The 17051-nt window shown below is 45.9% G+C and overlaps 1 protein-coding gene across 1 annotated transcript in view; it reads left to right on the top strand.

Moving 5' to 3' along the window:
- The first annotated feature begins 3537 nt into the window (after positions 1-3537).
- SGIP1 (SH3 domain GRB2 like endophilin interacting protein 1) overlaps positions 3538-17051 on the top strand; it is a 179018-nt gene continuing 165504 nt past the window's right edge. The window contains exons 1-2 of the mRNA XM_023509889.1: positions 3538-3588; positions 4006-4198. Coding sequence (XP_023365657.1) covers positions 3538-3588; positions 4006-4198 — 244 coding nt within the window. The remainder of the gene's footprint in view (positions 3589-4005; positions 4199-17051) is intronic.

Below are 17051 nucleotides of genomic sequence, written 5' to 3'. Positions count from 1 at the left end.
CCCTTTTGCTCATATTAGTTCATGTTGGAGTTCTTTTATTTTAACCGTAAGTATAGCGAGTATGGGTATATGTGTGTATATACATCCACACACACTTATAGACACATACACATGAGAGATACACGTATCTCTCTTTCATCTGTACCAGCCTAGGGAAATCCAGTTCTTCAATCTTGCTGATTTCCTGGGCTTGAATAAGATTTTCCCTTCTACATTCATTGAATTATCTCAATGGTAACAGCAGAAAGGGCAGAGTCAATTGTCATGTTATCCTTGCTGCCTTGGAGATAGAGACAAATACAGATATGCACACATCTGGGTCCATACTTGAAACTTTCCCTTTGATAATTTTCTTTTCACTTCCTTTGTGATTCAATCCTCAGTATTCTTTTTTCTCTTTGCAAAGTATGAAGAGATTTTCTCCCCAGTAACACTAAAATTGGGAGATAGTGAAGAAATACAAATTTTAAAGTAAGAAAAAAATAGGATTTTATTCTAAAACACATGTATAATAGGTTATCACCCCTGTACAAATGTTATTTCAGAAAAAAACTTTTGAATGTCTAGTGACTTCAGCAATTAAATTTTTGTTCTTGGACTGGTGGTAACTCTCTGAGAGCCTTGTATGATCTGAACTCCTGGACAATCTTTCACTTTAGTGCAAATCAGTAACTTACCTAATCTTTTCCACAAATCCTTCAACTTCCATTTCACACTTGCAAAAAATAATCCATTATTTTAGAAGCTATAAATTCTCCTTTTTACTAGTTGGTAAGCGAAAACTGTACCATGAAAGGCTAAAATCTGGGCCACAATCTAAAGTACTGTCATAGTTCCTGAGCAAAACTATTTTTCTTCCAAAAACCTATGAGCAAACAAAATTAGAATGCTTAATCCCTTCCGATAACATACATACTTGAGCAATATAGATACTCCTATAATTGGTAACAGCATCTTCTTTTTAAAGGTCATAACACACAAACAGCAGATGAAACTGCTCTGAAGTATAACCAGACTTGCAGGCAGCCTCACAATCTTTACACATACCTTTCTTGGTCCTCCTCTGCCAATCATATCTATACACTTCCTCCAAATATCTGCTGACCAAAAGAATCTTTGTTTTTCCTCCAAATATCTGCTGACCGAAAGAATCTTTGAACTGGCCCTATCTGGTTGTCTTGCTGTAAGTCTAATCCAGAACGTGTGTGTGCCCAAACCCAATCTACCTGGCTGGCAAGAGTGTTGTAACCCAATGTAAAACTTACACAGTGCAGGGCAGACCAGGTTTCACTGCATGGCCCTCCCCTCTCTTCTCAGCCCTCAATTTTACATAGTTTTTTTTTCTTATTTAGAACTCCCTATCTCCTTTAGCTTGGACTCTCCATGCCCTTTCCAATTTTGTTCTGAACTTTAAGATCTCTTCCCTGTAAGAAACCCTTCCTAATTAGCCTCTTTTAGTTCTAATCACTCTCGTACCTTGCAGCCTCTCAGTGCTCCCCACACAGCTCACCGCTGGGTGCCTGGCCTGGTCTCTTGCTAAGGTGTCTCATGCATATGGTACAGCTTCCATTTGGTGGCAAACTTCTTGGATACACCCAGCAGCCCTTTGGAGGTGATAACACCGACAACAAATAGCTAACACGGCATGCAGGCTCCAGACACAATACTAAGTAATTCACTGGCAGAGAATTTAGAATGCTGTTTGGCACACAATAAACCATTAATGCAGATTTTATATTTATAGCCCAGTTAACTTGGTATTATTATTATCTCCATCTCGGGGATAAGAGAACTGTGAGGCACAAAGAGTTACATAACTTACCCAGGGCCACAGAGCTCATTAAATGGCAGACACAGAACTTGATTCCAGTCTGATTGACACCATATCTACCCATGTTCTTTTTTTTTTTTTTTTTTTGCAGTTTTTGGCCGGGCTGGGTTTGAACCCATCATCTCCGGCATATGGGGCCAGTGCCCTGCTCCTTTGAGCCACAGGCGCCGCCCCCTACCCATGTTCTTAATCATTACCAAAGATAAATTCGCTGGGCACATGCATGTACACACAATTGTCTGAGCAGTCATCCCCTGCAAGTTTTCAGAGCAGCGGAAGTTGTACTCAAGGTGGGTTTTATTCTGGCACATTCATTCCCCTTTTAAAATTCAACTGCCTTAGAGATATAAGGAAAAGTCACAAGTATTTCTATCTCCCTGGAGGTTTTCATTTTGAAATGTAGAGGCCTTTGAAATACATTTTTTTTCAAAGCTTCTAAATTGCCAAGGAAGTACGTTTTTGTTTTGACTCCCAGGGCGGCGCCAGTCACCTCTTTAGCTGTATTTCCGTCAGCGCTTCTCGGCCACCCGGACCCTCTATCTGCTCAGGCAGAAGGAGCAGGACCATGTCGAAGGCTGAACAGTATTAAAAGTGTGTGAGGGTAATAATGGTGAGAGACACAGCTCTCATCAGGCCATACATCATCCTGAAAGTTGTTCAGCATTTCACGTGACGCGCGCAGTAGCTCTGTCCTGTACAGCCTCGCTCCCAGCGCAGAAAGGGCCGCGTCTTGTCTCTCCTGGGGTCTCAGCCGCCTTTCCCTTCCCAGCCCGCTCTCTTCGTCTTCTTCCCTTTCTAACAGGCAGCTCTGCCCTCTTCTTTCTCAGCTGTCTGAACCTGCTGGAGGGGACAGGGTCGTTGCACCCCAGGGTCTCTGCGGAGCCGTCCAGTGACAGACTCTGCCCAACCGCCCCGGATGACAGACCTCTTCCCCGCGCCCCCATGCTGTCCCTGGACGCTGCATGGCGGGGTTCCGCCCACCCCCACCCCCCAACCACTGCCGGACACGATCACGATCGCCTCCCCCTGATTTCCACCCGGCTGAGCGAAGGGGCTGGAAGGAGACTCCAGATGCAGGAGGCACATAGCGAGAAACGGTCACATAGCAGAAAGTCCGGTTTCCGCGGGGACTGCAGTGGGCAGCTGCAGCCACCGTCGGCTGAGCGAGAGGCTCCCACCGCGGCCCGCGCGGCGGCGGCGCGTCTCGAACCCGGTGGTCCAGGGCGCCCGCCGTGTCCAGCGTGCGGCCACCCGGCCGGCCCAGCGGGAGCGGGAGAGGGGCGCGCACAGCTGCCCAGGCCCGCGAGGCCTCCGGTCCCCGCCGGCTCCCTCTGTCCCGCCTCCCGCCCCAGAAATGATCTCAAGCGTTGCCAGTTTGGTTCCAGAGCCCCACTGGGGTGGGTTCTTTTGTTTCTTTGTCTCAGTGACAGTCCCCAGCTCTTCGGTATGTCATGCTCAATTAATTCCCTGGCTCTCTTGAAGGCAGCTGGGGTGAAATTTCTCCTGCATCATCCTTTCGGGGATAATTGTTTGGGACGTGACGTCAGCTAGATTGATTCTTCTGACTTGAATGGGGCAGAGGAGAGAGAGAGAGAAGGAGAGAGAGGAAGGGAGAAAGAGAAAGAGGGAGAGGGAGTGAGATGAGGCAGACGAGGAGAGAGGGGGAGGGAGGGACACCGGAGACGCGAGGTGGGGACTCCGGACAGATGTGCGCCCAGGCCACCGCGCTGTGGTCTGGGCGGCCTTCAGGGCAGGAGGTGATGGGGTTGGAATGGGAGCTACCAGGATGCTGCTAAGGTTTCAGTCTGCACAGGATTATTAAGAAATTTTTCTAAAAAAAATACAAAAAGCCTCCCGCACGAGCTGCTCAGGTGCCCGGGTCACGCCCGAGCCCCGGGCGCGGTGGCCGCGCCTGCCGGTCACTCCGGGGCGCCGGCCGAGGCTCCGGCTTCAGCCGACGACGCGGAGGGCGGGGCGAGTGCGTCACGGTGGGGAAGGGGCTGTGTCTTCGGTGACAGGCGGGAGGTGGGGGCGGCGGGGACCGGGGAAGCGAGCGGTCCTGCGCGCTGGGTCTGGTGCCGGGAGGTGCGCGCGGCCGCCATGTGACGCGGGCCCGGGCTGCGGGGGTGTGGCCCGCCCCCCGCCCCCCCCCGCCGCATCTTCCCGGCCTGCAGGTGAAGCGGCCGCAGCATCCACGGCCTGGCCTGGCCCGCGGGCGGACGCGCGGCTCCCTCGGCCTCGGCGGCGGACAGAGCGGACCTCCGCTGCGGCGCGGTGCGGACCTCGCCGGACCTGGAATCCCATCCTGCCGCGTCCCTGCAGACTCCTTGCAGATTGAGGAATGCAATTCTGCCACCATGATGGAAGGTAGGGTGCTTTCCGCCGGGGTTTTCTGGCTCCTCACGGTTTGGGCAGAACAGCGTTAGAGAACGCAGAGCGGTGTCTGTGGCGGTCCTAGAACCCGGCCAGGGCTTTGCAAGCTGAAATGCTGCGGTTCGCTTGCGGCCGACCTGGAATGAAGGGAATGAAACCCAGGGCTCTGCCTGACTCTGAACCTATAGGGCTTCCAGCTTTGAGAGGAAAGCCTGAAGCGTTTGCAGGGAGCTGACACGGAGCTGGGAAAGAGCTTGCAGAGCGAATAAGTTGTGTGAAAAGATAAGGTTTTCTGTGCTGGGTTCCTGGGACTACACTGATTAAACATTTACAATGGAAACTTGGTTTCTGAAATTGACATTAGACAGGAGAGGTCATTGACAGAGTTATCCACACTGTCATTTTCAATTTTTTTTTTTAATTATACTGAGACATTTTTATCTCTGCAGTTAACATCCTATTGCTTGGATGAGGGATGCAGCAAATTTGGTCCTTAAACTGTAGTTTTCTGGGGTTGTCACCGCCACAGAATGAGGACTATACAGAAAACATCCAGGCCTCTTGGCCCCTGATTCAGGGTCTTATCAGGTTAAAAGAAGACTGTGCTTCCCAAATGCTTTCCCTGTGCAATGGTTTTCAGCCAAGCTTCAAATGATTACTTACTGATTATCATTTTGCATTTAATATTAAATACAAGGAGGAACTTTTCCTGCCCAGATGCTGTTTAAACAGTATTTTATTCCACTAAATTACCTTACCGGCCTGAAACAGTGACAGTGAGAATTGCCTCAAAAAAGCAGCAAGCTGATCAAGAAAGAAGCAAGCAGCTCTATGCTGGCTTTGATTTTCTGTTTTCACACTACAGGATGGTGTAAAACTCCTGGCCTTTCCTAAGATGACAGGCAGAAATTCGTCCCCAGTGAGGATTTCACAATGCAGAACTGAGTGCATAATGGGTCTCAAATCAGCCATGAAAACGGCGAGAGGCCACCTCTTAAGCCAAGGTCTGTCCTATGGACTTGAACCGTTCCTCAGAAATTTGCCAAAATTGAATGAGAGGTTGATGGTTTCACAAAAACAACAGTGTGGCCCATACTTATTGCCGGAAATGACTTCCTTTTTCTTTCTCTGTCATCCTGTCAAACGTTGTTAATGTGATTTGAGGGAGTAAAGAATTCTAGAGACAAATCCCACAGATTTTAGAAAATAGCCTTAAATAAGAGATTGGGTATCATTTTGTTATGGAGCTGGGTCTTGTTTGCAAAGGGCTCTCAAGCTAGTTCTTTAAATACAGGCCTAAATGAATTGAGATTGCCACAGCTCTTAGATTAAATCATTTTTGCCGATTCAAAATAGACTTAATCTTTGAATAATAAGACAGGGCAAACAGAAAGAGTATTACTTATGTGCTTTTCAATTAAAAGCTCACGTGGGTTATTCTGTTCAGAAGAAAAATCTTGTGCATAGAAGTGCTACATTTCTCCAGATAAATATAGCACTTTAAAAAAAAATGCACCTGCACACATCCTGATTCGTTCTTATATAGGGAATTGGGAAATCTTCCGTTTTACTTCTTGTCTTGCAAACTAAGGAACTGAAATGTCTTCTTTGAAAGTAGTAACATTTTTTTGACGCTCATTAATAATTCTCCTGGTAACATGGTCTATTGTACCATCCCAGATTGTCAGTTCAGAGCCCTGTGATGAGCTTATCTGAGCTGCCTAAAATGAAATGAGAGCTGTAACAAAGACTCGTGCTGCGGCGGAATTAGCACTGCTGCTGTGGGTTTGCCAGAGTGACCTAATGAAGGGTGTTATCTTAGTGCTGGTATGAACTAGAGGTGACACATGGGTACAGCTGCCTTCCGTCAGATCCTTGCAGGAGAAAGGATCTGAGCAGCTGTTCCCACTGGCTTCACTGTTTAGAGGAAACTATTTTTTCCCACCCATAGTTCCTGTTTAGATGCTTTTTTAGCCTTTTTACCTTAATGGTGCTATGACCTTAGAAAGGCAGGTGGGGACCTAAACCAAAAATAAGTTTGCCCATTATGTATTTTCCAACTTATTTTCCAGTCTTTTGGGCAATGTATGTTCATGCTTCTGATATTGCATTCCCATATTTCACCTCTGAAATGCTCTTACCCTGAAGGTGTGTATATCATTGTTATTTCCACTTCCCTCATCCCTAGAGAAAGCCAGGCTGTTACCTCTATTGCAATAACCTTGGAAAGCCAAGGAGCTCCCTAAAAGGCACCCTAAAACCCTGTCACGACAGCTCTTCACTGAAACATCTGTGAACTCTGAGAATGTGCCACTGAACATCTAGGAGGTTAAAATGATGTATCTTCTCAACTAGGTGTGTTTCGCACACGCACACAGCCATCCACTCAAATGTATTCCGGAGAGGGAGAGAACGTACGTTCTCCCTGGTGTGTGCGCACTACTGTATTGTGAAGTGTTTTAGCGTGATCCTCAGAAAAAGCATAGCCACGGCCACTTTTCAAAGCCACTTGTCTACTTCGGATAAAGCAGGAGTAAACAAATACTCAGCAGACAGCTCTTAGTAAACTGTGTTTTGTTTGTGTGGAACAGGATATAGGCGCCATTCATTGAATGTCTGTTGGAAATCCTGGTCACAGATGAGGAATGTTACTACCTCCCCAGTGGTTTCAGTGTTGTGGAAAGCAGCAAGGGAAGTCTGCAGGGACCTCAAGCAGGTTATCAGATGTTTGTGGCACCAGGCTTCATGTCATGTATTTTTTTATTTAAAAATATATACGTACATATATATTTATGGGACTTGATTTGTGGCTTCCTGTGGACTGGACTTTCTTGCAGTGGTTGGCAAGGAGTTGTTTCTTTCCTAGAGAAAGCCACGTGAAGTGCGGCCTTATGAAGAGTGAATGGAACTCAAGACAGGGTGAGCAAAGGGGATCATTTGCTAAGGAATATATACATTGGCCAAGCTTACAATGCCGTCTGTGTGTTTGGGCAATGATTTGAGGAAGATTTTATTTACGCGTCATTATTATAATTTGAAGATGGCATCTTTCGGCTACTCTTCCTAAATAAGTAGAATTAGGTCAGGGTATCGTAGGCTGTTTATTTGTGAGACTATCTGGAAAGTACTTTCTTTGTCCACGCAGAGCTGACTGAAGGTGTTTTGTGTTTTGGGTTCCATATTTAGGATCTTAGGAGCTATTTAGAAAGATCAGTTCCTGCGTGCCAATGATTTCATCCCATACAGCGATTTTAAAAAGTAACGAGCCTATTTTTAAGCGGTCAGGGGGTTAAACTGCCATGTTCAGGTTTATTTAATAAATTTTATTTATTTGCTACTTATAATAACCTGTAATTAATTAGTATGTATACAGTGCCTTTGCAGAACTTTTTCTAAATTTCGAAAATAAAGAATAGTACTGAGGGGAAAAAAAAAAAAAAAATGGCAGAATGGAATTTGAACCCAAGCCCATTTCACAACAAAGTGCACATTTTTTACCTTCTAGGAACGTTTTTTTTTCTTTTTTTTTTTTTTTGCTTTTTATCAAGGTGTTAGCCTAATTAGAAATTTGGCCTTAGATTCTGTGGCTGCACATTCTCTCTCTCTGTGTCTTAAATAGCAGTACTCACAGGACCACACCCTACAATTCCTTCTAATACATTTTATGTCCAGTATTATTATTTAGAAAATTTTGCATAATTCAAGATCAAAATTTTCTGTTGTTGCAATAAACCTTATAAACAGTAAAATATCTTTTCTCCTCTATAAAGGGAATCTTATAATATTTGGTAAATTCTTTGACGATGATCAAAAAGGAATGAAGTACCTTGAAGCTGGAGCTGTCTATTTATTAGTTAGCCGAGAAGTTTTAAAGGGAACGTTTCCAACTCTCCTACTGATTTCCTTTCCTTACATGGTAAAATCACTTCCGAAGACCTCAGCCTGCATATGAGATTCTAATATATGTTCTATCACGTATGTAATTTTTCTCCTTCCCCAGTGCTTTGTTTCAGAAAGAACCTCTTGGATGTCTCTGTCCCCATCCAAATTTCAGAAGTCAACTTTAACTCTCTAATAAGAGTATGGAGTTTTAAAAAATTAACTTAGATAATCCATGCTAGAAGACTCTAGGTAATCCTTTCGGCTAGATTTCACACATATACTATTGATGTTTCGAATAAACATGTTATGGGGAGTCACCAACTCCCAATTTTTATGTTCCTGAAAGCTTGTGAAAGCAGGTTGTATAGGAGTAATGATGTTAATGATGGTGGTGAGAGTCTCACACTAGTCCACCAAAGTCTATTACCCCAATATCTAGCTAAAATTCTAATCACAAAAAAATACATAATAGTATGGTAATCGTAGTAATCAGCCAGAAGAGAATGATGGCATTAAATAGGTTTTTAATTTTGAATGTTGCTACTTGAGAGGAAGAAGTTTTAATCAGAAGACAATGAGGAGTTGGAGAGAAAATGTGTAAATATTTCCAGAAGATTTTTAGATATTTTGGAAGTTTAAGAGACTCGTAACCCTGGATTTTTCAATTATGTTTGAGTTTACTTGCAGACGTGCGGTTTGCCCTGTCTTGATTCAGTGTAAACGTATGAACCTCTCCTGTGAGTGAGGTCCTTACAGGAGCTCATAAATGGAATTAGGAGAGCGAGAGAGCGTTCTCTGAGATGACAGTGCAGATACTGGGACAGAAGGGATCAGGATTATAGTGGGTCTGGGCTCATGTGCCTGGAAAATCCCAGAGGAGAAAGTAGCTGAATAAGCAAGAGGTCGTGGAGAGAAGAGAGTGGGGCGATCTGGGCAGGTCCCAGGGAGAGCAGGGTGCGAGACAGACCTATCAGTGGGCAGCGTCCTGTGGGAGAGATGGGGGGACACCCTTCAGACCTGAGGAGGCTGGGTCAGCAGGAAATCAGGAAGATGCTCAACTTCTAGAATTAAACACTTTACTTCATGTGACTTCTTTGTTTAAAAGCTTCCGTGGCTTCCCATTTCTCTTCAAATCCATGACCTACAAGAGCTAGCTGCCCCTTCAGCCTGTCAGAGTCTCCCACACACTGAAGCCACCTGCCTGCCCACAGTGCTGGGGCGAGCGCTTCCCGCCTCCCGCCATTGCTTTTCCTAGAGCACTCTTTCCCCAGCTCATGGAGTCCCCATTCTCTTGTGGTCCAAGAAAAACTGCCACCTCCTCAGGAGCCATCCTGTCCTCCTGTCACCCCAGGCTCCCAAACATACCCCTGGGCTTCTGAGTCCCTCTCGGGCTCCTCTCGTTCCTCAGCGCTGTGTATATGGCTTGTGGTTGTTCAGTGGGGCCTGGGATGAATCTCTCCCTTTAGGGTAAGCCCAGGAGGGCAGGGATCTTGCACCAAGTCCCTGCTGTCTCCTTAGTTCTGGGCACTCTGCAAATGCCTAATAATGTTTATTTACTGACTAAGTGGACAAAATCAGATAGGAATGACCCAGATGACTGCATGCTGGGCACTGTTTGGTATTATTTAGGGTATTATAGTGGATATAAAAAAATGCTCAGATATATATTTCTGAGGTGAGGAAATACCTATAAACATGAAACAATTAGAAAATAAGAGAATATATTATGATGGGCTAAATTGTGGGATAGAGATAATGTATTTTGAGAAACAAAAGGTGAGTTCCTTTGAAGAGATGTACCCGAGCTTGTATTACTTCAGTGCTTAGCTCTAAGGAAATGATTTCATAATGAAGAGAGGCACATTATATAGCAAAGCTGTTCAACGAAATTCCCAGAGCCAGCTTTGCTGACATCCTGTACGGGGTCCCCCCTCATCTCCCTGCATTCCTGCCCCCATCCCCCCTGCCCCGTTCTCCCAGCCCATGTCTTCTTTACAGGCTGTCTTTCCTTTTTTTCTGGTTTATGATCCAGCATGAAATGGTATAGCTCTAGAGCCAGAGAGTGTGGCTTAGAATCTGGGAAAGAGCTTTTAAGTTGATGCACGGATATAGATGGTTGTAATGTTGTATTATGTGTTTGTGTGTTCAGTGGTCAGGACGAGGCAGGCAAGGTTTTCTAGATGTTCAATTATTCTTGACTAGAGGCCTTATTCCTTGTAGCATTCAATGTGTTCATTCATTATGTGCAGTTGGGTTTTTTGTTGTTTTTTAATTTAATTATGGATTTTTTCTTCATTAAATCCTAACTGTGTACATTTATGGGGTTCAGTGTGCTGATTTGATAAACAATGTGAAATGCTTACATTAAACTGATTAACACATCCGTCACCTTGCTTACTTATTTGTTGTGGTAAGACAATTATACTCTTTTCTTAGTAGTTTTGAAATGTACCATTGCTTCATGCACGTTAGGAGAGGTCCCCCCAAATGCCCTCCCCCCTCCTCTCCTCTCTCTCTCCTCATCCCTTCTACTTTCTCTACTACAGTTATGTTTTGCCATTCATATAAATGTGTAGGTGATTATATATTGATTTCATAGTAGTATTGAGCACATTGGATACTTTTTTTCCATTCTTGAGATACTTTACTAAGAAGAATATGTTCCAGTTCCATCCAGGTAAACAGAAAAGATGTGAAGTCTCCATCTATTTTTATTGCTGCACAGTATTCCATGGTGTACATGTACCACAATTTGTTAATCCATTCATGGGTTGATGGGCACTTGGGGCTGTTTCTATGTCTTGGCAATTATGAATTGGGCTGCAATAAACGTTCTGGTGCAAATGTCTTTGTTGTAAAATTATTTTTGATCATCTGGGTATATACCTAGTAGAGGGATTGCAGGATCGAATGGTAGGTCTACTTTTATTTCCTTGAGTATTCTCCAAACCTTCTTTCCAGAAAGGTTGTACTAGCTTTCATTCCCACCAGCAGTGTAGAAGTGTCCCCTTCTCTCTGCATCCAACATCTGTAGTTTTGGGATTTTGTGATGTGGGCTAATCTTACTGGAGTTAGATGATATCTGAAAGTAGCTTTGATCTGCATTTCTCTGATGATTAAAGGTGATGACCATTTTTTGATGTGTTTGTAGACCATGTGCCTGCCTTCTTCAAAGAAGTTTCTATTCAAGTCTCTTTGGTAGAAAGACCATGAGGCCAGGAGTGTCAGTGTTGTGCTGCTGGGCCGTGTGCCTTGAGGAGTCACATCTGAGCTGTTTTCTTACGTGCAGAGTAAGAGGGCTGAGCTGTGACCTCTAGGACTTCCAGCTCCCAGTCTCTGGCACCCACAGAATGATTGGGATTCCCCACGTTGACTCCCTCTACAGCTTGAATTCTAATGATCGCCTCCTTTTCCTTTTGCCTGAAAATATACTTTTACCTGACACACAAATGACTTAAATGCATAACTATCTGCCTTTCATTGCTCTTTCTTCCATTGCTATTTTGCATAATGCCATAAGTTAGTGTTGCATCTCTGCTGTACTAGAAGAGGAGAAATGCATTTGTGCACCGTCCTCTGTAGCTCCTCATCCACAACTTCTTATTGATTCATCAACAGTTGCACGTGTGTCTTGAATGCTGCTAGGAATTAGGCACTGTTCTCGGTGCTGTAAATTCAGTAATGAACAAAGCCCATAAACATTTCTGCCTATATAGAACTTCGTGTCTGGGGCAAGAGACAGATGACAACAAAAATAAAATACAGAGTGTATTAGATTGGGATAAATACTTTGGAGAAGATTGCAGTGGGGCGGATGGGGCTGCAGGTGTAAGCAGAGAGGTGATAGAAGCCTCAACGAGAAACACTGGGCACAGGGAGAGGGAGTAGTGACCTGGAGGAGGAGTCCGGGAGGCAGGGCAAACAGCAGATGCAGAGGCTGAGAAAGGGAGTGTGCTGGGGGTGCAGGCACGGGGGCCACTGTGTCTGGACTGGGAAATGGGGCAGGGATCTAGAAAGGGGATCAGGAGAGGCAACATCCAAGCAGGCACTGATGAGTTCCTTCCAGTGGTAGGAAGGCTTGCTCCCTTCTGCAGAACTCAGTCAGCTGGAGCCTGTGTGAGCCCCGTATCACATGATGGGTGGGCTTAAGGAATCCTGGGTCCTGATCTGGGTTCACGAATGTCTTATCGTGTCTCTTGGATTTATTCTTGTGACATATTTAAGTAAATGGATGAGTGTCATGTCCTTGCCTTAACTCATGGCTCCAAGCCCAGATGGCTTTTCTCCATTTTCTTTTATTTGTAAGTCTGTATTTATTTGTATGTACAAATCGTGTTGTGAAGTTGGGCCCTTGACGCAGCCACTGCTGAGGCAACGCACGCCATGCCTACCCAGTGGCCCCTCACCGCACCCCACTCCCCAACCCGCGAGTCCTGCTGCCCAGGTTCTGCACCCGGATCGCTGTGTGCACTGTATTTAGCGTCCACTTAGCATGAGAACGTGCAGGATTTGCCTTTCTGTGACTGAGTTGCTTCACTTAAGATAATGGCCTCAAATTCCATCCCTGTTGCTGCACAAGACACCATCTCATTCTTTTTTACAGCTGAGTAGTGTTCAACTGTGTCTGTGTCTGCATGATGTGTGTGTATAAGCACTGCACATTTTCTTATCCAACCCTCTGGTTGATTCACATCTTTGCTGGGAACAGCGCTCCAGTAAACGTGCAAGTGCAGATCTCTCATTGGTACATTGATTGCTTTCCTCTGGGTACACCCAGCAGGGCCCCACCCGAGACAGAGCTGAGAACTCACTGACAATTCTGGGCCTGCACATTTCTACAGAGTGACGTAAACCCCATGATGAGGGACACTTCAGGATCAGAATTATACGACTACCCACAACTTTTTTTGCCATACATAAAAAACCTTCATTTTTCATCTTATATATAAGATGTCACAGAGTGACGTAAACCCCACGATGAGGGGCACTTCAGGATCAGAATTATACGACTACCCACAACTTTTTTTGCCATACATAAAAAACCTTCATTTTTCATCTTCAGTTTTGTTCAGATCCACTCATGAATCAGGACTAGTATTTTAGGACTTTTTTAAAAAGGCCACTCAGAGTTACCAACGTTATACATCTCTAACAAAAAGTATAAGCAGGGAAATGTTAGGGCCACTTAGGACATCGTGATAAGATCTTATGACATTTACACACACAAAAGTTTAGAAAATACGCTACTCACCCAGCAGGTGCCTGTGGGGTTTTCCCCTCGGTCTCAGGGAGTCTTAGTCACTGTGAAAGTGAATACCAACGGGCTGCTCAGACGCCCAGTTTCAGAAGCACAGCGGCCGCACCTGGCGCCACACTCGTGTGTGTGTTCCACTCTGACAAGGCCTCTGTGGTGGAGAGATGAGCACAGCCATCCTTCCATATCTCAGGGGACTTCCAAGACCCCAGGGAATGGCGGAAACCAGGGGCAGTGCTGGACCGTGTGCAGTGTGCTTTTGTCCATAGATGTGTGTACGTACACACTATGGTAAATTTTGATTCATAAATAAGGCACAGTAAGAGATTAACAACAGCTAATAATAAAATAGAATAATAATACAATATACAACAACAATTACCATATCCTGCCCTATTATAAACAATATACTCAATACACTATAATAAAAGTTGTGTAGTATGGGAATGTGGAGAGAATGTATCTCTCTGTCCATCTCAAAATACCTTGTTATAGGTATAGAGAGAGAGTTGATAAAATGCCTGCAGATGGAGATGAGGAGGCGTGAGTGCTGAGTGCACCTTGTGTGGGGCGGGGCTGTCACTGACCTTGAACACAGGCATTGCCATAGCAGCAGTCGGGCTGGAGACCATGAGGACCAATGAGTGCCTACAGCAGGAGGCGTGTCCAGCAAGGTTCCCCGGGGACTGGACAGGAGCCACAGTTCACATCTTGGACAGGACCAGGTGGGAAAGAGTGCGATTTCATCATGCTGCTCAGATGGCATACAATTTAAAACTTACAAAATGTTTGTTTCTGGAATTTTCCATTTAATATTTTCAGACCACAGTTGCTCTCCCGTAGCTAAAACCACAGAAGGGAGAACCATGGATGGGGGAGACTACTGTACTCCTGTTCTTACTTTAAACAGAAGGAAACTAAGGCCCAGGAGGTTAAGTCACCTGCTCAAGGTGACCCCTTCCTAAGTAGCAGAACCAGTGTTTACCAGCCAGGCTTATCTCCAGTCAAGTGCTCTTTTTTTAATAAAATGCAAAGTACTACTGAGATCTAAAATCATTTGGTCTGGGTCTCTGACTGACCAGCAAACAGCAGATCGTCTAAATTTGATAGGGTTTCTAAAGCGGTCTTCAGAGCGAAGCCAGTTAATTTTATTATCAGGCCACGATCCTTCAGATCCCCTCTGCCTAAGAAGACCGTCTCACACAAGTGTTTCATCCTGTGGCGCCTTTCAGGGCGTTTATTGTTTTCCTAGGATTTTATGAGGAAAAGGGTCATGAAGTGATGTCACTAGTCCAGTGGCCTCTAAACTTATCAAAAAGCCTGGCTCCCACCATGAACAAAAGCCCCTTTTTCCCCCGAGAAGGACAGCTTGGTATTCACTGGCACTCTGTGAAAGCCTTGGCCAATATCATGAAAACGTGATCATGTGGCCATCATTTGAACATCAACCAAACAGGCCCAACCTTGTTTCATACCTACTGGAAGCAAGGCCAAATGAAATAACTTACCTTAGGACTTTTATTCTTTCTGTAAGAGTACAAGTCAAGTTTATTTTAGTAATGATTCCAAAAATGTGAATAGACAAAGACTTGGAACCTATGGTGTCTTTCACGTTCAAAGGTGCTGAGGTGGCTTGGGTGACTGCCAGAAGTCAGAAATGAATGCGTCCCCAGGGTCATTGTATTGAGCACACACAATATGGCTATTTATAGCTCTCGCCTCCAATTCCGAGGCTCCTGAGTTTGGTCCTGCTGAGTGAGCACAGGGTGGTAGAAAGGACCCAGTCCTGAAGACCACCTGTTCCTCCCCACTGGCCACACGACCTTGAGTGAGCTCTGAACTGGTGGCTTCAGCTGCCCTATTTGGAAGGTGGGAATAGTGCTGGCTCCTTACTGCACGAGGTCATCTTGAAGATCCCATGCCATCATGGACATGGAACCGCCTGAAGGAGTCAGCTCCCGTGGCAAGTCTTTCCTGCTCAGACCATCCTCTCCGTTTGCTGGCCACTTGCAGCTTTCTTAGCCTTCAGCATGCAGACGCCACCCTGCCTGTGTGGCTTTCCATGCAGATGGCTGCACCTCTTCTGCAGACTGGCCTGGCGGATCTCTCTTTCAATGCCATACTGTGAATTCACCACCATATTGTCTTCCTTCATTCTCAATGCCCCGTTTTGACTGTGTACGGTGCCACCAATCGACGATAGCCGTCTTTCTCTCCAGGCCACTCCTGTGGATTGATGGGGTTGGTGCAGGAGATGCATTACTGTACACTCCTGGTGGTGGCCGTTTCCCAAAGTCGAAATGCAGTGACTGAAGCTGGAACCTCCGTGGTTTACCTGCTCACCTGCCTAGACAGATGCTCTCGTTGATCACTGGAAAGGATATGTGAGAACTGCTTGCAGCACTAGCCCCAGTAGCCATGGTGGGAAATGGTCTTTAAACTCTGAAGCAGGTAGGACCCTGCCTCTGTGCTGCCTCTGGAATTTACCCATCAGGCTTCTCAGCCCCCTGTGTCTGTAATTCCAAGAACTGTGTCTACCAAGAGGCCAAGCTGGAGTTGGTGTCTGGATTCATTTCTGATTCCTCCCCTGTACTGTCCCACGTAGTAGGTCCCCGGAGCTGTAGAGTATTCTTCTTAAATCAGCCTTGGCTCTTTTTACTCCCCTTTCCCACTGCTAACACGTCTGATCAGACCTTCCTGCTTCCACCTCCCCAGACATCTTCCTCACCGCCATCAAAGGGATCCGATTCCTCTCTTGCCTTTAGCTGTTCTCCAGGCTTCTCAGATGCCTCCACCTGCCCATGAGGGCTGCACTACCTTCCACTCTCGGGTCCCACCAGCCGGACAGCCAGTCCTCGCCATGCTGTTTCCCTCCCAGGTACTGTTCCTTCCCTTCTCCAGATGGCAACAGTCTGTCCAGCCAGTCAAGGTCAACTAAAGTGCTCCCTTCAATCGAGCCCCCATGCCATCAGGTGGGGTGAGGCACACCCTGCCCTGTGCTCACGTGGCCATCAGCACCCCTTCAATTGAGCCCTCATGCCATCAGGTGGGGTGAGGCACCCTGCCCTGTCCTCACGTGGCCATCAGCGCTCCACCTATAAGCCCCATGTAGCAGAGATCAAAGAGGCTATATGGGCTCAGACTGACCTGGGCTCAACCTCATGTGTGTGACCCTGGGGAGTTGGTGAACCCATTTCCTCAACAGAAAATAGACGTGGTGATAATAGTCTCTCATACACAGAGAGAGAGAGCAGGGACAGAGGAGGGGGAGAGATGGGGCAGAGAAAGAAAGTTGGGAGAGAGAGATCTGGAGGGAAACAGATTTATTTTTAAGGAATTGGCTCATATGATTGAGGAGACTGGCATGGTAAGTCCCAAATTGGTACAGCAGGTTAGCAGCCTGGCTACTAGGCAGGGGTTGATGCTGCAGTCTTGAGACAAAGTGTTAATCTCACAATAAATCTAAGTTGCTATTTTCTGTTTGTTTGTTCCTTGCCCTCAAATCAAGGGCTCTGTCATGGCAGAGACCTCCTCTTACTCATTTATGTATTCTCAATATGTGCTCCCAGGGTGTGTGTTCCCAGTGTGTGCTCCCAAGGTGTGTGTACCCCCAGTCTGTGCTCCCAGGGTGTGTGTGCTCCCAGGGTGTGCTCCCAGGGTGTGTGCTCCCAGGGTGTGCTCCCAGGGTGTGTGCTCCCAAGGTGTGTGTGC

Source organism: Otolemur garnettii, unplaced genomic scaffold (genome assembly GCF_000181295.1).
Source record: "Otolemur garnettii isolate 467f Iridium unplaced genomic scaffold, OtoGar3 scaffold00010, whole genome shotgun sequence".
NCBI lineage: Eukaryota > Metazoa > Chordata > Mammalia > Primates > Galagidae > Otolemur > Otolemur garnettii.
The sequence above is the reverse complement of the archived record's forward strand: the minus strand, read 5'-3'. Positions and strand labels throughout refer to the sequence as shown.